Here is a 23884-nt window from a genome sequence, read left to right as displayed (position 1 = left end):
AAAAATTTTTTCACATAAAAAATTAACTTGACATTATTAATTAACACTAAAAAAATTAAATGGTACCTACGTTTGTTTAAATGTGAAGTGATTTTTTCATTCAGGAAACAAGTTTCTGAAATCTCAGGTATTGTTGAAGACTGTGCCTCAATATCCATAGCAACCTCTTCATCTGTTGAGTCAATAAATGCTTCCATGAGTCCAGTATCGAATAAACTTTTAGAATTTGAGCTTACGTGTGATCCAGTCTCCAAATCATTAATTTCTACAGCAGCGTTATTAGTTGAACCTGATGAGCAAAAAGGGAGTTTTGTTTTTTCCTTCAACATTTCATTAAAATTGGATTTGCTTTCAGAATTTGATTTTGATCTACATGGATGCTCAAATTCTCTAAGTGAAGGTATAGATGATATATTACTCTGTGTGTCAAGAATAGGATTCGCTCCAGGCTTCAGAATATTATTTTTCACTCTAACATTAGGATTAGCTGAATATAAACCAGTATTTTTATCAGCATTACTTTCCTCGGAAAATAGTTTGTTGAACCTAGAGTTCATTTCTGACGAAGATTTAAATTTAATATTTGTTTCAGTTATGGTGGAAATATCGAGTTCATCATTTGTTTCAAAAGAGCTAGCTGTGTCAACCAATTTACTTTTCTGCAAAGAGGATCGAAACTTTTTAAGAATGTCCGATTTCTTTAATGGGGAATTCAAGGATACATTATGGATGTTCATCTGAGATATCGCAGAGTCATTTATTTGAAATGTAGCAGAGGTACGGACAGATGCTTGGTACTGATTCATTTTTTTAATAAGTTCTGCAGAACATGTAGAAGAATCAGTTTTTAATCTATTAAAGTTATAACCAAAAGTTTCACGGCTAAGTAAATTCTTTACTTCATCTTTGGCTTTGGGTGGTTTAGACTTAGTTCGACTACTTCTTCTCACAGGGACGAATGGCTTGGACAAAATTTCAGAAATATTTTGATGATTTAAAGAGTCTGATTTATGTAAACTGTTTGAGTCCTTATCCGGTTTAGCAAAATATGGTGTTTTTAATTGAACTGACTTTATCATATTTACTTTGCTTTCTTCAGTTTTATCAATATTAGTTGTTAATTTGAATTTAGAATTTATTCTTAAATTATTATTTTTTTGACTTAGTTGATGCAGATCTTTTTGCTCAGGCTCAAGTAAATTGTCTTTCTTTTCAATCAATTTTTCTGCATTTGAGAAAATATTTTTATCATTAGAGTCATCTGAAAGTAAGCATAACCTGTTATTGTTTTTTAAACCTGACGATTGTGAAGAGACAGGGTTTTTTGTGAAAAAGCATTTATGATTTCTTTTTTCATTAATTTGAGGGCTTCTTTTAAAAAGTGATGAGCTCAACCCATTTTCATGCAAATTGGGGTTACAATCATTCGATTTCCTCATTGAAAAGTTTGGAAGTTCTGAAATTTCCTCTGATGTCAGCAATTCTTTTGGAAGAAAAGTTTTACCAGATGAGCAGAACGATGCTTTATATTCTTTCTTCATTTCTTTAACTAATTCAGAAAAATTAGTTGATAATGTTTTTATACTGTTACAGTTAGATTCATAGTTCCCTGGCAGTTTCAAAATTTTTTGGGTAATATTCTTGAAATAGAAGACATCATTTCTATTACTATTAACATTATAACGGGATGACTTTAAACCTAATCTTTTTTTCTCATATTCGTTTCCACCAGGAGGTTTGTAAAATGTATTAGCAGAACTTCTCACGGGTGGTTCATCCTTTTTAGTATAATTTGAAATGTATTGATTAGTATCGTTAATCATTTCTTTAAATAATTTGCCTCTTTCTTCATTTCTATCAGAAATACCCGACTTTTCCCTGAAAGAAGATTCTTGCGACGAAGAGGATCCCTTTACTTCGACAATGTTGAATAACTTTTTAAATTTTGACTTTTTGTGGGGGGAAAACTCTCCCTTCCTTTTCAAAGAAATAGATTTTGTTGACCGTATCAGCTTTTTTGAATTGCACATATTACTGGGATTGCTATCTGAGTGATTAGATATGCAGTCAGTCTTCTGATATTTTTCATTTAACACAATAGGTTGGAAGGCTGTGCTTTCTTCATCATCTTTGGAGTCATTCTCTTTGAATTTATCATCTTGAGGAACTTCAGGAAGTATACCTAAATAATTCATAGATTTATAAACATAGCAAATAACTTAAATCACAAAAAAATTTTTTTAATATCATAAATTTTTATGCAGTAATTATGAAACTAGCAAAATTTGCTTTTTCAGCATAATTTACTTAAAAAAAAAAAAAATCATTTACCTGTTGCAACCTTGTTTCAGATGAGTTGCAATATGCTTAGAGAGGAAATTGTGATATTGTTGTTTGCCTAACAGTGTTATAGCTATCAGTTTTTAAAACCTTATTTGTTTTCACAAAAAATACATGGTCATATAACATTAAAATACATACTGAGAATACAAAAATAAATTGTAAGAGCAATAAAATTGAAATTACTTTCGATAAAGATACCTTGTCCAGGCACTGCATGAAAAAATTTACTATTATTATTTTTTTTAAAATTTTAACACACAGACTGTTTTTCATATACATTTAAACATAAATAAATTGGGGTTTGAGAGGACGTTTTAACATCTTATAGTAAAATTGAATTCAGAGGTAATTATTTTTCTCAATATATCAAACAGATTAATTTCTATGCATATATTTTTTACATCTTAATTGAGACACAACTAGCTTGGATGAATAATTTTCTGTGGAACAGTACAATGTAATATTTAAAGCAGGCATTTAAAATTTTTTATATGAAACAATTTTAACCAGGGTTGGCAAGATTTTGCCACAGGTGGAAAAAACCATGGTAAATACCGGTAAAAACCGTCCTGGCAAAAACAGGTTTTTGCCAAGCAAATTGGCAAAAAGTGGCAAAAACCTATATTTTCCAAGATGAGAGGACAAAAACACATTTTTGATACAAAATTATTCCTAAAATTGAAATATATACTATAAATATAAATAATTACAAAAAAATTAACAAAATTATTATTCCATAATTAAATGATAATGTAATAATATATCATTTTAGTAGTTTAAAACATTATTGATTGGAAAATTTGTGATTATTCTTTTTTTTCCAGTGAAATGAACTTATTTTAAATTAATATAACTATAATTTAAAACATAAAATATCTATCAATATGTGTAGTTAATTATTGTACAAATAATAATTTTTTATAATAAATAATATTATGCAAAAAATAATATTTATTTATTTGTAAAAAAACATTTATTTTAGGATTCTAAAATGAAAAGAGATCACAAACTTTCAATCTTTTAAAAATTATTACCATTATATTAATTATTAATATGTTAAAAATAATTTTTTCATGTAATGTATCAAAATTATTATTCCTTATGATTGATTTAAATTTGTTTCAAGTATTTTGTAATAATATTTAATCAGCAATTTAGATAATTTGGTTTTTGCCGGTTTTTACCAGTTTTTGCCGGTTTTTACCAGGTTTTTGCCACTGTCCTGGCAAAAACCCCTTTTTGCCGGCAAAAACTCCAACCCTGCTCATAATAAAGACTACATTACCTACTTTATTGTTTCTAACAGGGTTGGCAAGATTTTGCCGCAGGTGGAAAAAACCATGGTAAATACCGGTAAAAACCGTCCTGGCAAAAACAGGTTTTTGCCAAGCAAAGTGGCAAAAAGTGGCAAAAACCTATATTTTCCAAGATGAGAGGACAAAAACACATTTTTGATACAAAATTATTCCTAAAATTGAAATATATACTATGAATATAAATAATTACAAAAAAATTAACAAAACTATTATTCCATAATTAAATGATAATGTATCATTTTAGTAGTTTAAAACATTATTGATTAGAAAATTTGTGATTATTCTCTTTTTTCCAGTGAAATGAACTTATTTTTAAATTAATACAAATATAATTTAAAGCATAAAATATCTATCAACATGTGTAGTTAATTATTGTACAAATAATAATTTTTTATAACAAATAATAGTATTATACAAATAATAATATTTATTTGTAAAAAAACATTTATTTTAGGATTCTAAAATGAAAAGAGATCAAAAACTTTCAATCTTTTAAAAATTATTACCCTTAGGTATATTAATTATTAATATGTTAAAAATAATTTTTTCCTGTAATGTATCAAAATTATTATTCCTTATGACTGATTTAAATTTGTTTCAAGTATTTTGTAATAATATTTAATCAGCAATTTAGATAATTTGGTTTTTGCCGGTTTTTACCAGTTTTTGCCGGTTTTTACCAGGTTTTTGCCACTGTCCTGGCAAAAACCCCTTTTTGCCGGCAAAAACTCCAACCCTGATTTTAACCAATAATCTCATCGAGTGATTTTGCAGTTATATTGTCTGATTTACTTTTGACAAATAATTCAAAATGTTGTTCATATTTGTTGTACCTTTAATAGTTGATCTTATGTGATGAACAGACATTTAGAATAAATACTTTTGTAACTATATCTCAAATCAAAACAATGTGTACAAAGTTTTTCAATCAGTGAGGTTTTACTGTAACTGTATAAAAGTGATTTTTTAAACAATCGGTTTTCAGGAATCACGAGGACAGATCGGAAAGAGTGCTATGCCGACCTGAATGTCTTACCTCGGACTCACTATCACCGCCGAAACAGTTTGAGCAGCTCATGCTACTAGATCACCATTTCAGCAAACATGATTGAGTTCTCATAAACCAGAAGCTATACCATACTGGATCATCTATTATATAATATAAGACCTACAGGAGAAATAAATTAATATGAAAAGATTTGTCTATTACAGGAAAAAAAACTACAATACAAAACTTGATCTTAACTGTGTAACTTACATTTCTCTTCAAAAACAAGCACCTGAAATAGAAAATATAAAAAGTTTTAATTTATGACAAATGAGTTTTACAAATCAAAGAAAGTATTTTTAAAATAAGATAAAACTAGTAATGTATAGACCTATATTGATATTTTTTTAAAAATCATAATGGAGACAATTTTCAAAATTAATTTTCAACTACAAAAAGAAACCTTTAGTTCAAATGAAAGAAATTTATGTTCCACATATATGCCTTATTTTAAGAAAAAAAAATTATTTATATTAATCACCCCAAAATAGCATTAGTGATTTTTTCTTCACTTGCAAAATAAATTATGAGCTACAAAATTAGAATTTACTAGACACATTGAAAACAGTCAAATCATTTTTTTTCCAGTCATACTATTTTTTAGCGTTTACTTGATTGATAGTAAATAAAATAAATAATAGGCAAGTAAAGTACAGAGAGAAAAACTAATCTTATTTTGATTTAATCAAACAAGAAGTATCTATAATTGAAATGACTTTTCATTATATACATCACATTAGTCTATAGTTATGAGTACATTAATGATCAGAATCAAAACAAGCTTTATATAAAAACTAACTCTTTATGTGCATACACAAAAAGACTGATACAGTCAATTCGCTATAACTCGAAGTTCGATAACTCGAATCTTACTATAACTCGATTTTTTTATGAGGGCCCGACCATTTTATCTTCAATTTCGTGTTAATTATTCTCGATTACTCGAATTTTACTCCCGTTAACTCGATTTTTTTTGGATCTTTTAAAGCAAGAAAAAAAACCTAGGAGTTGATATCTTGCCCCTTCCTTTGCAACAAACACACACAACGTCTTTCGCACTCTTCATGGAGAAGCTAAAGCTGTCCCTCTTGAAGTATGTGAACAGTGGTTAAATGAAACGTTACCAAATTTACTTCAAGCATACAGTTAAAATGATGCTTTCAATATTGATGAAATGGGTTTATTTTTTAAATGTCTTTCAAATAAGACTATGATGTTTAAGGATAAAAACTGCTTAGGGGGTAAAATGAGCAAGAAACATTTGACTGTCCTAGTTGAAGGAAATGCGTCTCGGACAGAGAAATTGCCCTTACTTGTTATCGGAAAATACCGAAATCCCCGATGTTTCAAGAATGTAAAAACGTATCCTTTGGATTACAAGTCTAACAAAAAGTTTTGGATGACATCAGTTTTATTTGAAGACTATGTAAGAAAATTGGATCGGAAATTCTTCGCTAAAAAAAGAAAAGTGATACTCTTTATGTATAAATGCACAGCGCATAGTGATCTACCTAATTTGAAAGCAGTAAACTTGCGGTTTCTCCCGCCAAACACAACAGCAAAGTTGCAGCCGATAGACCAGGGTATCATAAAGTGCTTAAACAGTCTTATCGTAAATGCCCTGTCAGAAAAATGATCTTAAATATTGTAAGCATTTGGAAAATTTGTAATTGATAAGCATTTATTAAATAATCCGACAATATTTTGAAAGTCCAAACCGAAACTAACGGTAAGTCGAACTTCCGATATGTCGAAGTTTTTCGTCAGTCCCATCAGATTCGAATTATCGCGAATTCACTGTATTTCTCTAAACAAATATGAAATAGGCAACATCTTTTTATCTGAACGATATAGGTTGAGGCCACGCAAGTTGAAATGATGCATTAAATGCTCTTAATTTCCCTTCCCCATTGAAAATTCCTTTCTACTTTCATTAGACATGTAAGGTTGTGCTATTCTGGAGGAAGTTTCTTCAATCGGTTCTTTAACACGTTTCATGGCATCACATATTCAATAGATATTTGATTGGTGTATTTTTGATTCATTGTAATTCTTTTGAATGCTGTCATAAATTATTTAAATATAATTACATATTACGGTTTTTATTAATGTCACTTCATTATGATAAATATAAATAGTATCTGGGTAGAATATGTAGTAAAAAAACTATCAATATAATTTAAATATTGTTAAAAATTGATTTTATCTTCTTTAAATTCTCATTTATGAAAACTCAGTTTATTAAAAAAGAGTTTTGAAACAAAATCATGTAAAAAACATTAATTCATTCAGCTTCAATTTTCATAGAACATAAATTGTTGGATAACACAGGGTTCTGTCGATGTTTTTTTAAAAGGTATCTACTATGTGAAACTTTATAAATAATTTGTGAAAATTAAAAAATCAACACAACATGTACACAATATCATTTTAATTAGTATTTTACCAAGTACTAAGCACACTTAGCATATTGAGATAACAGTATACTGAGATAAAATAACAGGTTTTTAATATTAATATACTCAGACAAGTTTTGACGTTGTCCTCGGTAAATACTGAGTAGTTGCAAAAATTAAATATTAATAAGTATAAATAAAGACGAAGATTTTTAGTAATAAAACAAAAGACAAATATATATTCAAACAAATTTATAGCATGCAATAATTTACTACTGCTAACTCAAAAAGTATTTTGTGAAACTACTGTTTTTCGTAAAGTTGAATTTGTGAAAGTACTGTTTGATTGAACGGTGAATATGTGAAGGTACCGCTAAACGGTAGTAAATTTGCCCAGGACAGACCCCTGTAACATAATATTAAAAAAATAACAGTAGTATAATTTAAATCAGGGTGGCCACTCAAAACAGATTTCAAATTTCCCTGATTTTTCCAGGTTTTCCAGGTAAAAATCTTAAAATTTCCAGGTTTGTGTTTTTTTCCTTTTTTCTTATAAAGTGTAGGATGTGTACAAGAAAAGTGCCTGTATTATAAAATATCTTATTCAAAATGTCATTTTTTAAACATATCTTGAAAAAAAATTAATTTTCTTGCAAGATATTTTTTTATTATTTTTTAATGTTCTGGTACAACATTAATTTTTAAAAAATTAAGACGTGGAGAAAATAATATGTTCAGCTTGCAGAATATATTGTTTTTATTGAATTTAATGTGTTACTTTAAGTAGCATTTGCTCAAAGTGTACCTACAAAATGACAAAATCAGAATAACAAATAAAACCATGGATAAGTATTGTTTAATATATTTTCATTAAGGAAAAGAAAACCGTTTCAGGTGATTATATATCAATAATTTTTAATAATTACAGTTGCTCCCAAAAGTGTTCACTCACTTATAACTTATATTGAAATAGGAAGTAAAAATTCAATAATTAAAATGAATATTTCACAATGGGTATTTGATGATAAGATGTATAATCTATTCTCAGCAAAACTGCACGCAATATTTTAAAAACAAAGCAAAAGTTAATTATTTAATCAAATAGTAACAAAAATGTTACCCCACGAAAGTCATCGTACATTTAAATGTTTTGGATAAGAGAATTAAAATTATCGTCAATTGCTTTTTTTATTTAATTATTTTTCATTTAATTTTTTATTTCTTTATTAGCAATTTAGAATCAAACCTATAATAACAAAATTATATTTTAATTTTTGCTTGCTAACTCCGTAATATTTTATTTTATCATTTAAAAATGACTTGTGGTCGTAATAAAATAGACCAAATTTGGTTATTTGTCTTCATAAGAGGTAAATCAGTAATGAATATGTTAAATTAGTTTACTGTATTCAATTGAACTGTGCAATATGTGATAAAATGCTTAAAAGAAGGACTTCATATCAGGGATTAAAATTATAAATTTTGTGGAAAAATTCATAAATTTGCAATTGAGTGTTGTAAAAGTTTCTATAAAAATTTTAAAAAAATATTCTGCACGAATTTCACCTGACAAAAGAAAAAACTAGTAACACATATTTTCAACCTTTAAAAGCTATTGCAGATGCTAAAGGAAACTCCACTAAATGTTAATTTAACAAAAAATTAGATTTACTAATAGACTATGCTTTTCATTAAAAGTGTATGATGACTTTTGTGGGATAAAGTTTTTGTCATTTTTTGATGATTGATTCCTTAAAAATAAACTTTTCCTTTGTTTTTAAAATATTTCATATTGTCATTAAAAATATATCAGTTTTGTTAAGATTAGAACACATTTTTTGTCATTAAATATACATTCTGAAACATTCATTTTAATTAATGGACAGTCTTATTTCATTGAAAGTCATAAGTGTATCAACACTTTTGTGAATCACTGTAATTACATTCCAATATAAAGCTGTACTGTGCACTGCATTATACTGTATTTCATCTTACCAGTGCTTCTTATAAAATTCACTGATCATATTTTCCTTAAACCAATATCTCAAGTCAAATTTTTAAATAATGGTATTTTGAAATAGCATTTTTATTTTAAGAGATTCAGTACCTATCAAAAAATAAATGTCAGAAATGTAAAATTGTCTAATTTTTAGTTCTCTACTCTATAGAAGAAAAAAAATAGATAAAATTCCTTAAAAGTTATACTTTTTTGATTTTTTTCCTTATTTGAAATTTAAACATTTAAAGAATTTCAATCTAAACACAGTTTTTTAGTTTAGCACAGTTAATTGTTTTTGTTTGAACAACTGGAATCTTGTACAGTGCAGAACTAAAACTCTAAGTTTCGTTTACATTCTCCTGGCTAAACACATATGAATAAAAAAAATTTTATTTTATGTATATACATCATTTAATATGTTTCCTATATATTCCTTAGTCATTGTCAGCTTTTTTAGATAAAAAGAGGAATAGTTTTGAAATATCATCTCTGGAATGCAAGCAACATTTACGAACTTTCCATACTGTGATAACTATACAATTCGAATTTTGAATAAAAAAAACTAATATTTACTAACAAAACCTTAAAATTTGATATTAATATATAGTTAGTTCTAAAAAAAACTTTTTTCAAAATAAAAATATACTATAAAAGGTTAAAATGAAATAGAAAAAATTAGCATTGTAACAAGAATTGTAACAATTTGTCGACACATTGCTGTTAGTGATGGGGGGAAATGCGTGATTGGTAGGTTTGCTGAGAAAAAATAATTTACAGACTTCTTTCAGTTCAAAAGCTTTCAGAAAAAGAGTGCAATATAAAATCTATTATTATAAAATTATAATTTTTAGAGAATTTAATAAAGTTAAAAATACAAAAACATTTTGACTCAATTTGTCAAAATAGAAAAAAATTACCACTCTCAATTGCGAACAAACTTGTATCATTGTGTGAACACGGACAGAATTTAAAAACCGAATTCTAACCCCCTCTTCCACCATAACCTTTGCCTTTCCTAAATTGCAGTCTGCATAGAGATCAAAGACATTTGCTTAGCAATCATATGAGAATTTTATGTTGTATTCTAGTTTAACAGGGTTATAATGGAGCAAATTTTGATGAAAGCAAAGTAAGTTGATGATATTTTAACTGTTTGGAGATACATTTCCGTCTAAAAAATGTGGGTATAATGGACGAAACAATTTAAATTAAGAAAATTACCAAATAATTTAAATTAGTGAAATTGAAAAAATATATAAGAAAAAATTTCAAGTTTTTCTTTAAAATTCCCAGGTTTTCCAGGTTTTTATCCATATTTCCCTGATTTTTCCCAGTATAAAAAAAATTCCCTGATAATTCCAGGTTTTCAAGGTTTTCCAGGTGGGTGGCCACCCTGTAAATACATTTTTTCACTTTGACTCAAACCAATGTTATTTTTTGTAGTTAACAGAGAAAATATATGAATAGAATGTTGATTTATAATTTTAAAAGCATATTTTAAAAAAGCTATCTTTTCAGTACTTAAATTAAGCATTCATCCAATTAAGAAAATTGAATACATTTAAAAAAGTACTAAAAAAATTTATAAGAAATCAAAAAGATTCTTATGTAACAGTTAGTACAAATTGTAAGGCGGTAGAAAAGTATTACAATGAAATTACTGTTTAGTTGATAAAATTGACATTAAGAATGAAGTTACAAACAATTTAACATTGAAAATCGAAACCACCTCATATTAAATATTTATTGAATAAAAATGGTAATACTTATCCAATTACGAATGAACCTAGGGAGATTTTATTCCTCACTCACGGTGGCAAATAAAAATAAGTTATTGATATGGAATTAGAAAAAAAGAAAAAAAAAGAAACCCAACATAAGAAAAGTATTAAAGTAAAGAAAAGTAACAGTAGAAACATAAGAAAAGTATTAAAAAACTTAAATATTCCTAAAATTTTATTCCTTAATAAACTAATTTTGGTTTTATAAAAAACTGTATTGAGGAATTTTTTGTTATGATCTTTTGCAGTTTTCTTTTCTTATGAATATTTTGTTGGAGAGCCTGGTTTAGAAATTTCAAATGTATCATAGTGAGAAAATGAGTGATGTTCTACGGATTAAATGAATCTTTTACACCCCTCCTAATGCTTTGATAGTGATTTCTGTTTTGGAAAACAATGATAACTAATTCCTTTTCCTTCCAGAACCAGGTTTTTCAAGTTGCACTGACGCATACATTGAATGGCCTATATATTTATTTTACATTTAATTTCCTCATAAACAAAACCTTTATTTCAAATTTTAACAAAAATCAACAAAAGCTACAAATATGAATGCTATTTTAACACAAATCGAAATGGTTCTTATCCCTTGGAATTCGAGAACATTTGTGTCATTATCATAACGAAACTAAAGCTTACCAAAAAAGAGTGCGGAAAAATAGATTCAAACACAATGTTATTATAATATTTATTACCCAAACAGATTTTAGAAATAAGAAGAAAAAATTCTAAAGCAATTTTGAATTAATACAAGGAAGATTTAATTTAGTAACATATTAAATCTAAACCAAAAATAAGTTTTAACTTTAGTAAATTTTATCGGGGAAAAAAATTGTCTTAAAATGATTTAAAAACATAACAGTATTGAATTATTATGTTATACAAAAGCACAATCTGCTACAAAATTTAGTACAAATTATTTTAACTAATCTTGGTAATTTCTATTTTACAATTGGTCTACTTTTTCTTCAGGATTTTCAGTTTCTTCCACTATCTTGAGAAATATAAATTTTTCTCTGGACGGAACCCAACCTCACATGCAATGTTTCGGGTTAAGTTCTGAAAAAGTATACAGTCAAACCCCGCTATAGTGAACACGGTTTATAGTGAAATCCCGGATATAGTGAACGAATTGTTCGGTCCCGTGCCTTGCTATACACGTGCAATGCTATTTTTTGTGGATATAGTGAACCAAAAAAGTGAGGAAGTTGGATATAATGAACTTTTTTCTGTTTCAACTGATTTTTTTTCTTAATTTTTTTTGTATTAATTTTGAAATTTCTACTTCAAAATAAATACATATACCGATTTTTAAAACGATTTATAGAGGGGAATGTAGCGATAAGCATTTTTTCTTGTTTTCTTCTTTTATCTCACTTTCCCATCCCTAAGCAAACCAAGCAGATGTTTCCAACTCAGGCAGATGATGCACCTGTAAAGTGTCAGTGGGATCAATATGCATTTTCTGTTAGAGGGAATGAGTAATTATTCCTTATTGGTCAAAGGGTGGGACACTAATATTTGTTGAGAAGGCTCTCATTTCAACTCCTTTTTGCTCTCAGTTCAGTTTAAAAAAACCTGCAAACAAGTGTCTCAAATTTAACTATGGGGGGCAGTAAACGTAAAACTTTCACCATTGATGATAAAATGATGGGCATAATCAGAAAAAATTGAAAATGGATGCAATCAAGTTGATATTTGCAGGGAATATAATTTATCCAAATACATATGTAACATATGGAAAAATAGGCAATTAATAATTTCTGCTCATGAAAAAAATTTAGATGGCTGAAAAAAGCAGATCACAAGGATGTTGAAGAAGCATTACTGAAGTGGTTCACCAATCGAAGTATCTGGACAAATGTCGATGAATTTGCTATGAGACTACTTTTATATGCTCGAATGGCAGGTTAGACAGGTTTAAAAAGCGGAATAATAGCAATTCAGGGAAAATTATCTGATAGTCAAGAAGTGTTTCCATATCTGATGTTAAGGATTGCTCATCAGCTAAAAATGACAAATTTTTTGTTGCACGCAAGACGAAGAGTAATGAAAAATAACGCATTTTTTGCTGTTACATAATATTTTTCAGTCACTTATTTGAATAATGTGCAATAAAAGGGAGGAGTTTGGGAGCCATTAGTTAAATTGCTTGAGTAACGGATATAGTGAACTCCCGGTTATAGTGAACAAAAATTTCGGTCCTTTGAAGGTTCACTATAGCGGGGTTTGACTGTATATCTAATTTTTACATTGAAAATATGAAGGAAAACTTTGCTTTATCTTTAACATTAGAACTTGGAATCTATTACTTAATTCAAAAATTTCTATTATAAACTTGAATTGCTAGTTATATGAATATCATTGATAGCTCGAAAAGTGTATAGAAAAAAAGACATCAGAAAGAGAAAACCTTACTGTTTAATAATCTTGAATTTGACTCCTGTATTTAACACAGCTAGGTAAAAGTGATCAGAAATCTAGTAACCAAGGAGTTTATTACAATCAAACAATGGGCATGTTCTAGGGGGTGTAAACCTAATGATTGGAACCAACTGGGGACTAAAAGCTTCTATTTGGTATTCTACAACAAACTTGAATGTCTTTTGAAAAAAAAAAAAAAAGAACAGAAAATGCCTCAGCAGAAACGGCATTTAGTCTCAGGTAAAATAGTTGCTTTGCTTCACTTTGTTACAGTAAAAATAAAGAGCTTTTTCACTGGAGATTTCGAATTATGGATATATTTGGCCAAATCATGATGCGAGATTTTAAAATCGTGTGAATTACGAATCACTATGTTTGATATAAAAAGTGAGAATATGAATTTAAAAAAATCACAATGTGAGACCCTTTAAATTGTGCAAATATGAACCTTGATGTGTGATTTTTAAATTGTGTTAACATAAAATACATTGTTATAGCATTCATATTCTTCATATTCTACAACAAATTTGAATGTCTTTTGAAAAAAAAAAAAAAAAAAACAGAAAATGCCTCAGCAGAAACGGCATTTAGTCTCAGGTAAAATAGTTGATATAGTAATAGTAATATATCAAGTTTTAAATTAGACTGCACATTGAACAATCATCCAGTTAAAATGAAATACATATAATTAAATTGATAAAAATAATTAAATAACTAAATAAAGGTTTTCCTTACCAATCGTTTCTTTCCATTCGGACTTTTTTCCTCTTCAAGTTCAAAATTGGATATAGGTATAGTGTGATTCTTTTCACCCTCGCCTACACACACACACATAAAAAAAGAAACATTTAAGTTGTTTTAAGCCAGATCAATTTTTAAAAAAAATCAATATAAAAAAATCAATCAACAAAAAAATCAATTTCAAATAGCATCAAAAATAATAAAAAAAAACAGTACATAATTTATACTATTAATTGGAAATCAATAGATATGAGATAGTGTATGATTGTTATGGAATAAAAAAACTGAACTGATTACACCTTTAAGAGAAAAAAAATCAGACTAATATCAGTAATTATAAAAAGGATTTTGAGCAAATCTAATGAACTGATTACACCTTTAAGAGAAAAAAAATTAGACTAATATCAGTAATTATAAAAAGGATTATGAGCAAATCTAATAAATATCTCCAGGATACCAAAAATTTAAAAAATGAAGTCTTAAAAAAAAGAGAGATAAACAGAAATAAAATATTTTAAGAGCTTCAAAAACTAGCAAATATTTAAAATAGAGAATGAAAAATGATCACTAATTTAGGTTACGCATTTCAATTAAGTGAGCTGCAAAATGCAAACCAATTTTTTTAATTATAGTGATTCTATAACATACCTGCCAACATTAATGAAATAAAATAACAGAAATACTAATAGCGAAATTTTTTAGGCTACAAGTAAAGTTTTGATACATCATACATAATAGAAATACATCATACATAAAAGGTAAGTCAAAAAGAGAAATTCAAAATTGGAAATAATATGAGCACTTACATTTACCACAAGGTAAAAAATATGTATATAAATCTCAATCTAAAGAAGATTTATTTGAACCATTATCTATAGTTATTTAAACTATTAACACTCAACAAACTGCAGTGCACTATCTGTTGAGGAATAAGAGAAGTATTTTTGCCATCAGCAATATGACCAAATTCCCCCCCCCCAACAAATATGGAGAAATTTGAGTATATACAGGTTAACAGCAGATAGTCGTAAAATACAAAAATACAGGAATCTTCGTTTAAAAAACAGAAGACGTGGCCTGGCATGGCAGGTATGCTATAATTATACAAATATTTTAGGATTATAATATTTCAAACCCTGAGAAAGAGCATCATGCTCTAAATGAAACACAATAATATTCACGGGTAAGTGTGGCACAAAGTGTAAAGCTCTGAAAATTTATCTAGCAAAATATCAATATACACGCTTCAAAATTAACATAATTTTTTTTAAAAATATTTATAATTAAATTGCCTATGAATGAAGAATATCACACCTTTACAGTACCTTATTTAAGAAAAATCTTAGTTCTTACAAGAGCCGCAATGTTGGAATTTTAAAATCCTGTGAACCCGAATCATGATATTGGATTTTAAAATCGCATAAATATGAATAACGCTATTGGAATTTAAAATCGTGACATTGGATTTTTAAATCCCGTGAATACAAGTCATGATTTTTAAACCAAGTGGATATGAATCGCAATGCAAAACTTTTAAATTAAATACGAAAATCTATGTTTGAAATTCAAACCATGCGAATTAGATTTGGTGCAGTTCCAAATATTCAAAATGGCAAAAATTCACTTAACCAAAATAATCAATTGGCGGAAGAATCACCTATATGTAAGCGTCTCGTCAAATTAGCGAAAGTTTAAAAATATGAATTTAAGATTGCGGAATTCCATGAAAATTTTGCAACATTATAAATCTGTAAGCTATTTAAAAGACAAACTCTTAAACAAATAGACAACTCCTCGCCATTTCTATAGTTTTATTCTATTTTTTATCATTTTAATTCAATAATTAAAAAAAAAATTAAAGATATGAATATCAATATGTCAACTTTTTCAGTTTTAAACCCAGATAAAAAAATTTTCAAAGAAAGGACAAAGAAGAAGAAACTGAACATTTACCTTGATTGGACGATACTTGGTGTTCAACCCCTTGCCTGCAAAAATTGAAAACAAAAATATCCATAAATAAGTTATAGCAGTAATTGCACAAATAAAATAATTGAACAATTTAGAATAGAATATGTAACAAAAGAAAAAATTGCAGCTTTGTTTATATAGCAGAATGAAACTAAAATAACATATTTTTGTTCAGCAATAAAATTTTTTATAACTTTGCTTTTTTAAATAAAATCTACAACAATTTGTAAAATTTGAAAAAAAAATTAAAAAACTTATGAACATTCTTTTAGAGCATTTAACTAAGTGTAGTACTAATATCATAATAAAATATTCGATGAATTTTTAAATCAATATTTTTTAAATTAAATAATATAATTTTTTAGAGTTGATTAACATTTAATTAGAGTTGACTTCAATTAATTAACATATTCTACATTATCAGAAAATCCAAATTAAAATAGGATAACATTGTTGTTGTCTTCCACCATTAAGGCAGAAGGGGTGTGATTGTTCTTGTTTTCAAGTGATGGCCCAAGAAATTGAATTTTGCCACAGCTGTTTACAGGGCAGACCCATTCACACATCCATCCAATGATCATAATTTTGACCTGAACCAGAGAACAATCAACCTCCAATTCAGTACCCCAAGAGGTATTGATTTGTTATGGGAACATGGAGGACTTAGTGACTTGACAGTTGCAACAGGCACCAGTCACCATTTACTTCACGGGGAGTCCTCAGCCAGCTGGATTCGAACTTACATTCTCACTAATGGATGTCCAGGGCCTTGCCAACTAGGATAATATTTAAAATATATAACAATGAAATACCATTTGATCTAAGATTAGATTTTTGTGTACTAAGATGTAATTGCTACGGTTCTAAGGAATAAACCTTAAACATGTTAATAAGTAGTGCAGAAACTATTTTAAGTTAAGAAATCAGATACACGAAATTCAATTCCTAACACTTATAAATTTTATTTCTGATAAATTCAATCTTTTGTCCCAGAAAATACAATCTTAATAGATTAGAAATACAAGTGCCCTACCAACAACTTTACCTTGACCTTAGTAGGGCTCAAAATTGGCTTAATAGGGATCCTATATGAACATGCACTGAGGAACCAATATTGGGATGGCTAGAATTTTTAATATTGGTACTATATAGGGCCAATATCGACCTATAGGGGCTGAATAATGAATATAATATATCGGGTAAATCGGACAATTCTATATAGGGCTGATATTGGTTGCGAAATAAATGGCTGTAAAATATAGGGTGAATCAGACAGTTCTATATAGGGCTAATATCGGAAAATAAAGGCTTTTTGAACCCTTATTAAGCCAAGATTCCTGAATATTGGTTCAATGAGAGCCCAAATTGTTTTGGTGCTACAGTGGTCTATTAAATATTGTAGAAAACTTACCGTCTGTTCAGATTATCATCTTCCTTTTGGGCACTAACAATACCTTTTAAAGCTTCAAGAACATTCTATAATGAATAAAAAAAAATCACATAAATTAATTTTATTACAAATCTAAGTCATGAAAAGCTCATACATAAAATTCAAAACAGTTTAATTTTTTATAATTGCAAATCGCAGTACATGGTTGTCTTAAATTCGACAGAGTGGTCCATGTAGTAATTTTTACTTCAAATCACAAATTAATTATTTTTTTAACCATTCAAGGAATGCTAAAATATTTATTTACATCTTACTCCCAGCCCATTTTTATAATTTCAAGTTTCCAAGTATCATAGATTTTGCATAGCTAAACAAAATGTAACAGAAAATTGAACACCTAAAATAGTTTTCCTAAATAAATAAAAAAACTATCAATATTGTTGTTAAACATATATGAGTATTTTGGGAAAACATTGTGCCCAGATGTTTATGTTTATTCAGTTCAGACATTTTAAAAAAAATTTAAATCAGATTTCAAAATTATTATTTTGTTTTACATTTACCAATTACAACTCATGCAAATTGTACTAATAACGCTAAATATTATTTTGAAAAATATCTTAATTAAAATACTTGTAATTTAGAGTTAAAATTATTATGAAATAATCGTTCAATTAATCTCACAATAAATAAAATCATTGTTATTTTTGTTCAAGCCCAACACTCTCATGAACTTGGAAAGATAAAAGCCCATTTTGTCAGTTAGTCATCAAATAAAGAATAAATTAACATATAACAAGAAACATTAAAAAAATTTTTTTTTAAAAAATACTCTGAACAAGACTTTTTTATTATTATAAACTTCAGATTTAATAAGCTTTATAAAGTAATCTACTTGTATCTAAATAAACATAAAATGGGTACAATTTTAACATGCTTATCAAACTAGAAACTATTTTTTTTATGGAAAAAACGTGAAAGCAACAAATTGATCCACATGAAGTCTCTTTTTTTTGTACTTTTTTCAATCTATTAGTCATTTTGAACACCAAATAATAATTTGCAACTAACTTCAGATATAACTTTTAAAATCAATGAAATCAGATCCTAAGGAGTATATTTATAAATTATTTTGAAGAATATTTTTGACTTAAATCAATGATTTCTAAAAATAAAAAAATCAGATGATTTAAATCAATGATTTAGAAAATAAAAAACATGATTTAAATTGCAATTTAAATCACTGGTCAAAATTTTGAGTACTGAACATGCTTATGTTACTTTGCTTGCTGTTTTTTCACCCAAGAAAGCTGTTTGTTTTAAAAGCAATTTAAATTTCTATCTGTCTGTTCAGTATTCTGTTTCAAATATCAGTGAAATGCAATTTAAGATTACTATTCCTCAATGTTAAAATAAAGACTTCATAGAAGACTGTGAAACATTATCACAATAAAGTAAAAATTAGGCATCTCATTTTACACATTGTTATACACACTTTTGCTCTGCAATATTTTAGTCGCTTAAATATACTGCTTTTATGTACTTTGATTAAAGTGTAAAAACTGGAAATATAGCATGTCAAAATTATGAGTTTTAAAAAGCCATCTTCTTCTTTTCTTTAAAATATCCTTCTTTAATTACAAAGATAAAACTTATCAATTTTTCAATTAGGTTTACAAATTATATTTAAATACAATATTATTTAATTACATTAAAAATGGACACTTGTGCAAAACAATAAAGAGCTAAATTACAATCATAAAAAATTATTTCACTTTACAACAATCATATTTTTCAGTGAAAGAAAAAAAAAAAAAAAAACTACCAATCTTTTTGATTGGTTATGAAAAAGATGGATTAGTATTCATAAAATGTGGAAATAGCTTCAAAATCATATTTAAAAAATATGAACTTTAAAACAATTCAGAAATGTAAGTAATAAATTCAAATAGAAAATAAAATACCTCCAAATGATAAATTTTCTGTTTTAAACTATTTGATTCTTGTTTATTTTCTTGCAGTTTTTCCATCAGACATTTGGAATCCTAATGAATAATAACAATTAATTCTAACAAAATATTGAACAGAAACAATTAAATAATCACATGTCTAATGAAAATAATTAAAATCGATCTAGGATATATTTGAACTGGATCATTTAAGGATGAAAGTGTTTGTTTTATGTTAAAGTTGTAAAAAAGTCAATGCATAAAACTGTTCTTCTTCTTTTCTTTTTTTTTGCAGTTGAACTTTTATTTTAAGAGACATATTTAGCAAAATCAAACACAAAAGAACACAATACAAAGCTTATATATCTACACAGATTGAAAAAAAAAAATAGTTGCAAAAAATTATGATTTTCATTTAATTGTATTTATTTGATTTAAAAAGATTCTTTTACTAAAATTACATTTTTTGATTTCATTTTTTTTTTTTTAAATTTACCAGCCAAAACATTTGATAAGATATATTTATGGTACTTAATAATTATTTTAAAACAATATTATAGCTAATATAGTTATCATTCCTTACCAAAATGGTTAAAATAATTATTTAAAACTATTCATTGAATAATAAGATCATAGTTATGTTTTTCAAGCTAACTTGCTAATGAATATTAAACTATTTATCAATTAGATTACAAATGAAGAGTAAATTAGCTTAGATCAGAAAATATAACTGAAATTTTTTTTAATTTTAAGTTACTACGGTTAATATAGAGAAACTACATCATTAATAAGTTTCCAAGGCATAGAATTTCAAGAAGTATAAAATTATAAAAATGTTTCTTTTTTTGCATGCAAAGTATTTAGTATAAATTTAATAATAGAAAATTATGATTTAAAAGTTTCATAACACTCTTATCTATATTTAGTCGTATTTTTTTAGAAGTCTATTTTGAAATATAATAATTTAAAAGCATATCCTTCTTAATATTTCTTGTCATTATGAAATAAGACTAAAAAAAAAAAAAAAATCACACCCTAAATAATATATTTTTTAATCATATTGCATAAAAAATATTTTGTACTTTAATTAATAATTTAAAAAATCAGTTGATTTAAATCAATGCTTTTTTTAATAAAAGGGATATGAATATAAATAAATATAATTTACATGTATATCTCTTTCACTATTTCGTAGTAAAAAACCTTCACTAATACTAAAATTAAACTTTTATAAAATCAGACTCTAAAGAATGTGTCTATTAACTAAATTATACAAAAAATATTTTATACCTTATAATTAAAAAAACAAAAAACAGCTTGTTTAAATTAATGGTTTTTTCAAAAAATATCAGGTGAATTAAATCATACCAATTCTGACAATAATAAGAAAAAAAAACAACATAATTAGGTGAAACCAAAAATAAAAAGTATTTGGAACCTTGTTATTATTGAAATCTAATACAATAAACTTTGGTAAACAGAAAAATTTAAAGCTATAAAAATATAATACAAATTTTATAATAATCACAAAAATATGAAAACAAATTTATAAATTATGGATGCTTAACATGCAGTCCTTGGAATGGTTTATACAATGACTCTTAGCTTTTAGTCAAAATTCAAAAATTTATAAATTTTTTTCTTTGAAGTTTTCTTATACAGTAGAACCTCGATTAACCGAGCTTCGATTAACCGAGCTTCGATTAACCGAGGTTTCTGTTAACCGAGGCAATAACGAAGTCTAAATTTTTTTCTTCTCCTCTCCAAAATGAGCTTGGAAGAAATTATACACATATTAGTTCGCTGTCCGTGTTACAGGCACTTATTTCCCACAAAAGCACTCAACTTCCATGAAATATTACACCCTGAGAAGACAACATCCATGAATGCTTTGTTAACAGTGGTCAAGTGACTTGTAAGTTTAAGCATGTAAATTTTAAAAATACAATATTTTCGTGAGATTTGTGTTATTTTTTGAAAATGCGTCTTTCGACATTTAACTAAGTATAGTTAAAAAAAATTCCATTTTACTTTTTAAAATTTACTACTAGAGTTGATTTCCTTTTTAAGTCTTTTTAGCTGTGAAACATAAGTTCATATATGTTTATGTTTATCATTTAAAAAACGTTCTATTGTTTTTTACTTTAAAAGTAGTTAAATTCGCAAGGTTTTTATACATGGTTCCCATTAACCGAGATTTCCGATATCCGGGGTACTAGCGGTCCCAATTAGCTCGGATAATCGAGGTCTTACTGTAATAGCTAATAATTTGAGACACAAATTTGAAACACTTTTGGAACTTAACACTTAAAAGAAAACACATGAATTGTTTATTTTGAAAACAAAAAGTGGATCTTTCTGCGACTGAGGAAAGGAATTATGAGGAGGAGGCGATGATCATAAAAACACAGCAGGTGATGGGTGTGAACAAGTTTTTCATCCCCTGGTTTTTTAAACTCTTTTTCTGACCTCTTACACCACTGTAGTTAGCGATAATAGTAAAGGCCATCAAAAAAGGCAACCTGCAGTTTTATTTAGCTCAAAAAAATAAATAAATCATACGAAATCTTCCACGGTAGTTTCAGTAGATTTAACAAAAAAAGGATTATAAAAACACTCATGTGTCAGATACCAACTTTTATGAAGGTACATGGGACACTTTATTTTATTTGTCGTTTTGCAGTTTCCAATTTTATAAACACAGAATTACAAATATAACTTGGTTAACAGTTAAAGAAATAATAGTTAAAAGCAAAAATCATGAATAAATAACACAAGCACTCAAATTTATCACAGATTTCAATATCAAAAATTATTTCAATAAAAAGAAGAAAAATGATGTATTTACCATTATTTGAAAGAGGATGATGTCGCTCTTTTACTTGCAAAAATGATTCATATAGACTACTGAAAGTACATTGATTATTAAAATATGTATTGAAACTAATTACACATTGAACTAATTAACCAATAATGAAAAATAACTAATGAAATTTAAAACAGCTTAAAAAGATTAATAAAAAATTTTCAGACATGAAAGAAATAAAAATCGTAAAACTCAATGGAAGCATTATCCATTTTAATCTCCGAATGATGCAATGCGAAGAAAAAATTACAAAAGCAGATATAATTACCCCAAAATCACATATTTTAAAATAATTAACAGCATTATAAAATCTTAGAATTTTTTTGCATTAATATCAAGTATACATTAGAAACTTAGCGCAATTATAAAAAATGTTGACAATGGCAAAATGATGCTTGTCGCCAAGGCTGAAATGACGCTTTATGATTGCAGTCAAGAATTCATGTAGGCAAAAACATAAAAAAATTTAACCTGCAAATGGGAAATTTATAAATATACCTTGAAAAATGCATATAAATAAAATAAAAAACCCATAGAATCTAGGCAAATCTACAACTGCATATTGCAAACTTTATCGTCATCCCAAATATTGCTAAATCCACTGTGCAACACGTAATAAGATTAACCCTATTTTTCTTGTGGGCTATCATTGTTTTATAACATTGACCTTTCATTCCTCCCAGAAAGATGATTTGGTACTTACATACTACCACAACCACACCAATTTTAGAAATACCGTGATAAACTGGCAACCTGAAAGGTACCAAAGTAGCAACCATAAGCTTCTCCTTTTGAAACACCTTCCTACCTTTTTATGCTCGTTAAAACTGTTTGATGCAATGACAAGTGTAAGTATAGGAATGTGAATATAGGATTAACCAACTAGTGAAAAAGATGTTGTGGCTTTTCTACAAAAATACATTTTGACTTTTGACAGACAGTTGGGAACAGGAAATTGGTTCGAGTGAAACAACATTTATCCAGTTAACAATTGTTTTATTATATTCCTTAATTTATAATTTTTCTTTAGTATTATTTTCCTTAATTTTTTCATTCATTCCAGGGTTGGGTTTTTGACATCAAAAAGTGGTTTTTGACATGACAAGGGTATAATACTGGTTTAAACCGTCAAAAACCCGTCAAAAATGACAAAAACTGAAGTTTGCCAAGAAAATATATAAACTTCAAAACTACCAACAGTTGCCATGCATTAAATTGAAATTTAATTATACTATAGGTAATCAGAACGTTTTAAAATATTTTTTAATTAAAATTAAGGTAAAATAACAGATTTAAAATCTCAGAAATTTATATTCAAATGCATGTGCAGAAAAATTTTGCACAAAAATTGTTTAAATATTTATATTTAAAAAAAATTTTTTTTTTTTGATACTTAAGAAAATTAAAAGTTTATTACTATGCATTTTTGACATATAAGGAACATATAACTAATATTTATAAGGAACTTATAAGTTATGTTGTATAAATACAAACTTGATACAAGTGTATAAAAAATTTTTTTTAATGTTATACTGAATATCTTTATTATCCAGTATGTTAATTTGAATTTAAAAGTAGTTATATTTATGAATAATGATAAATATAATTCATATTGTTTATTATATTTATTTATAATTATTACACTTATCATTTTGAAACA

The 23884-nt window shown here is 27.0% G+C and overlaps 1 protein-coding gene across 8 annotated transcripts in view; it reads right to left on the bottom strand.

The window, feature by feature from the left end:
* Window positions 1-23884, bottom strand: part of LOC107447759 (uncharacterized) — a 37018-nt gene that overhangs the window by 10867 nt on the left and 2267 nt on the right. For 2 of the 8 annotated variants that reach the window (XM_016062790.4, XM_071186130.2), the window contains exons 2-8: window positions 22207-22265; window positions 19374-19454; window positions 17431-17495; window positions 16002-16036; window positions 14043-14125; window positions 4918-4939; window positions 71-2182 (exon numbers count right to left, since the gene is read on the bottom strand). In XM_016062790.4, the coding sequence (XP_015918276.3) occupies window positions 71-2182; window positions 4918-4939; window positions 14043-14125; window positions 16002-16036; window positions 17431-17495; window positions 19374-19454; window positions 22207-22209 (2401 nt within the window). In that variant the 5' untranslated portion in view covers window positions 22210-22265. Of the gene's footprint in view, window positions 1-70; window positions 2183-4695; window positions 4761-4917; window positions 4940-14042; window positions 14126-16001; window positions 16041-17430; window positions 17496-19373; window positions 19455-22206; window positions 22266-23884 lie in introns of those variants that run through there. The other 6 variants (XM_087152440.1, XM_087152441.1, XM_087152442.1 and 3 more) reach the window with 4 other exon arrangements.

The sequence above is a fragment of the Parasteatoda tepidariorum genome, chromosome 9 (genome assembly GCF_982258835.1).
Source record: "Parasteatoda tepidariorum strain Cologne lab strain chromosome 9, Ptep-v5.0, whole genome shotgun sequence".
Lineage (NCBI taxonomy): Eukaryota > Metazoa > Arthropoda > Arachnida > Araneae > Theridiidae > Parasteatoda > Parasteatoda tepidariorum.
This window is presented reverse-complemented; position numbering and strand designations above follow the sequence as displayed.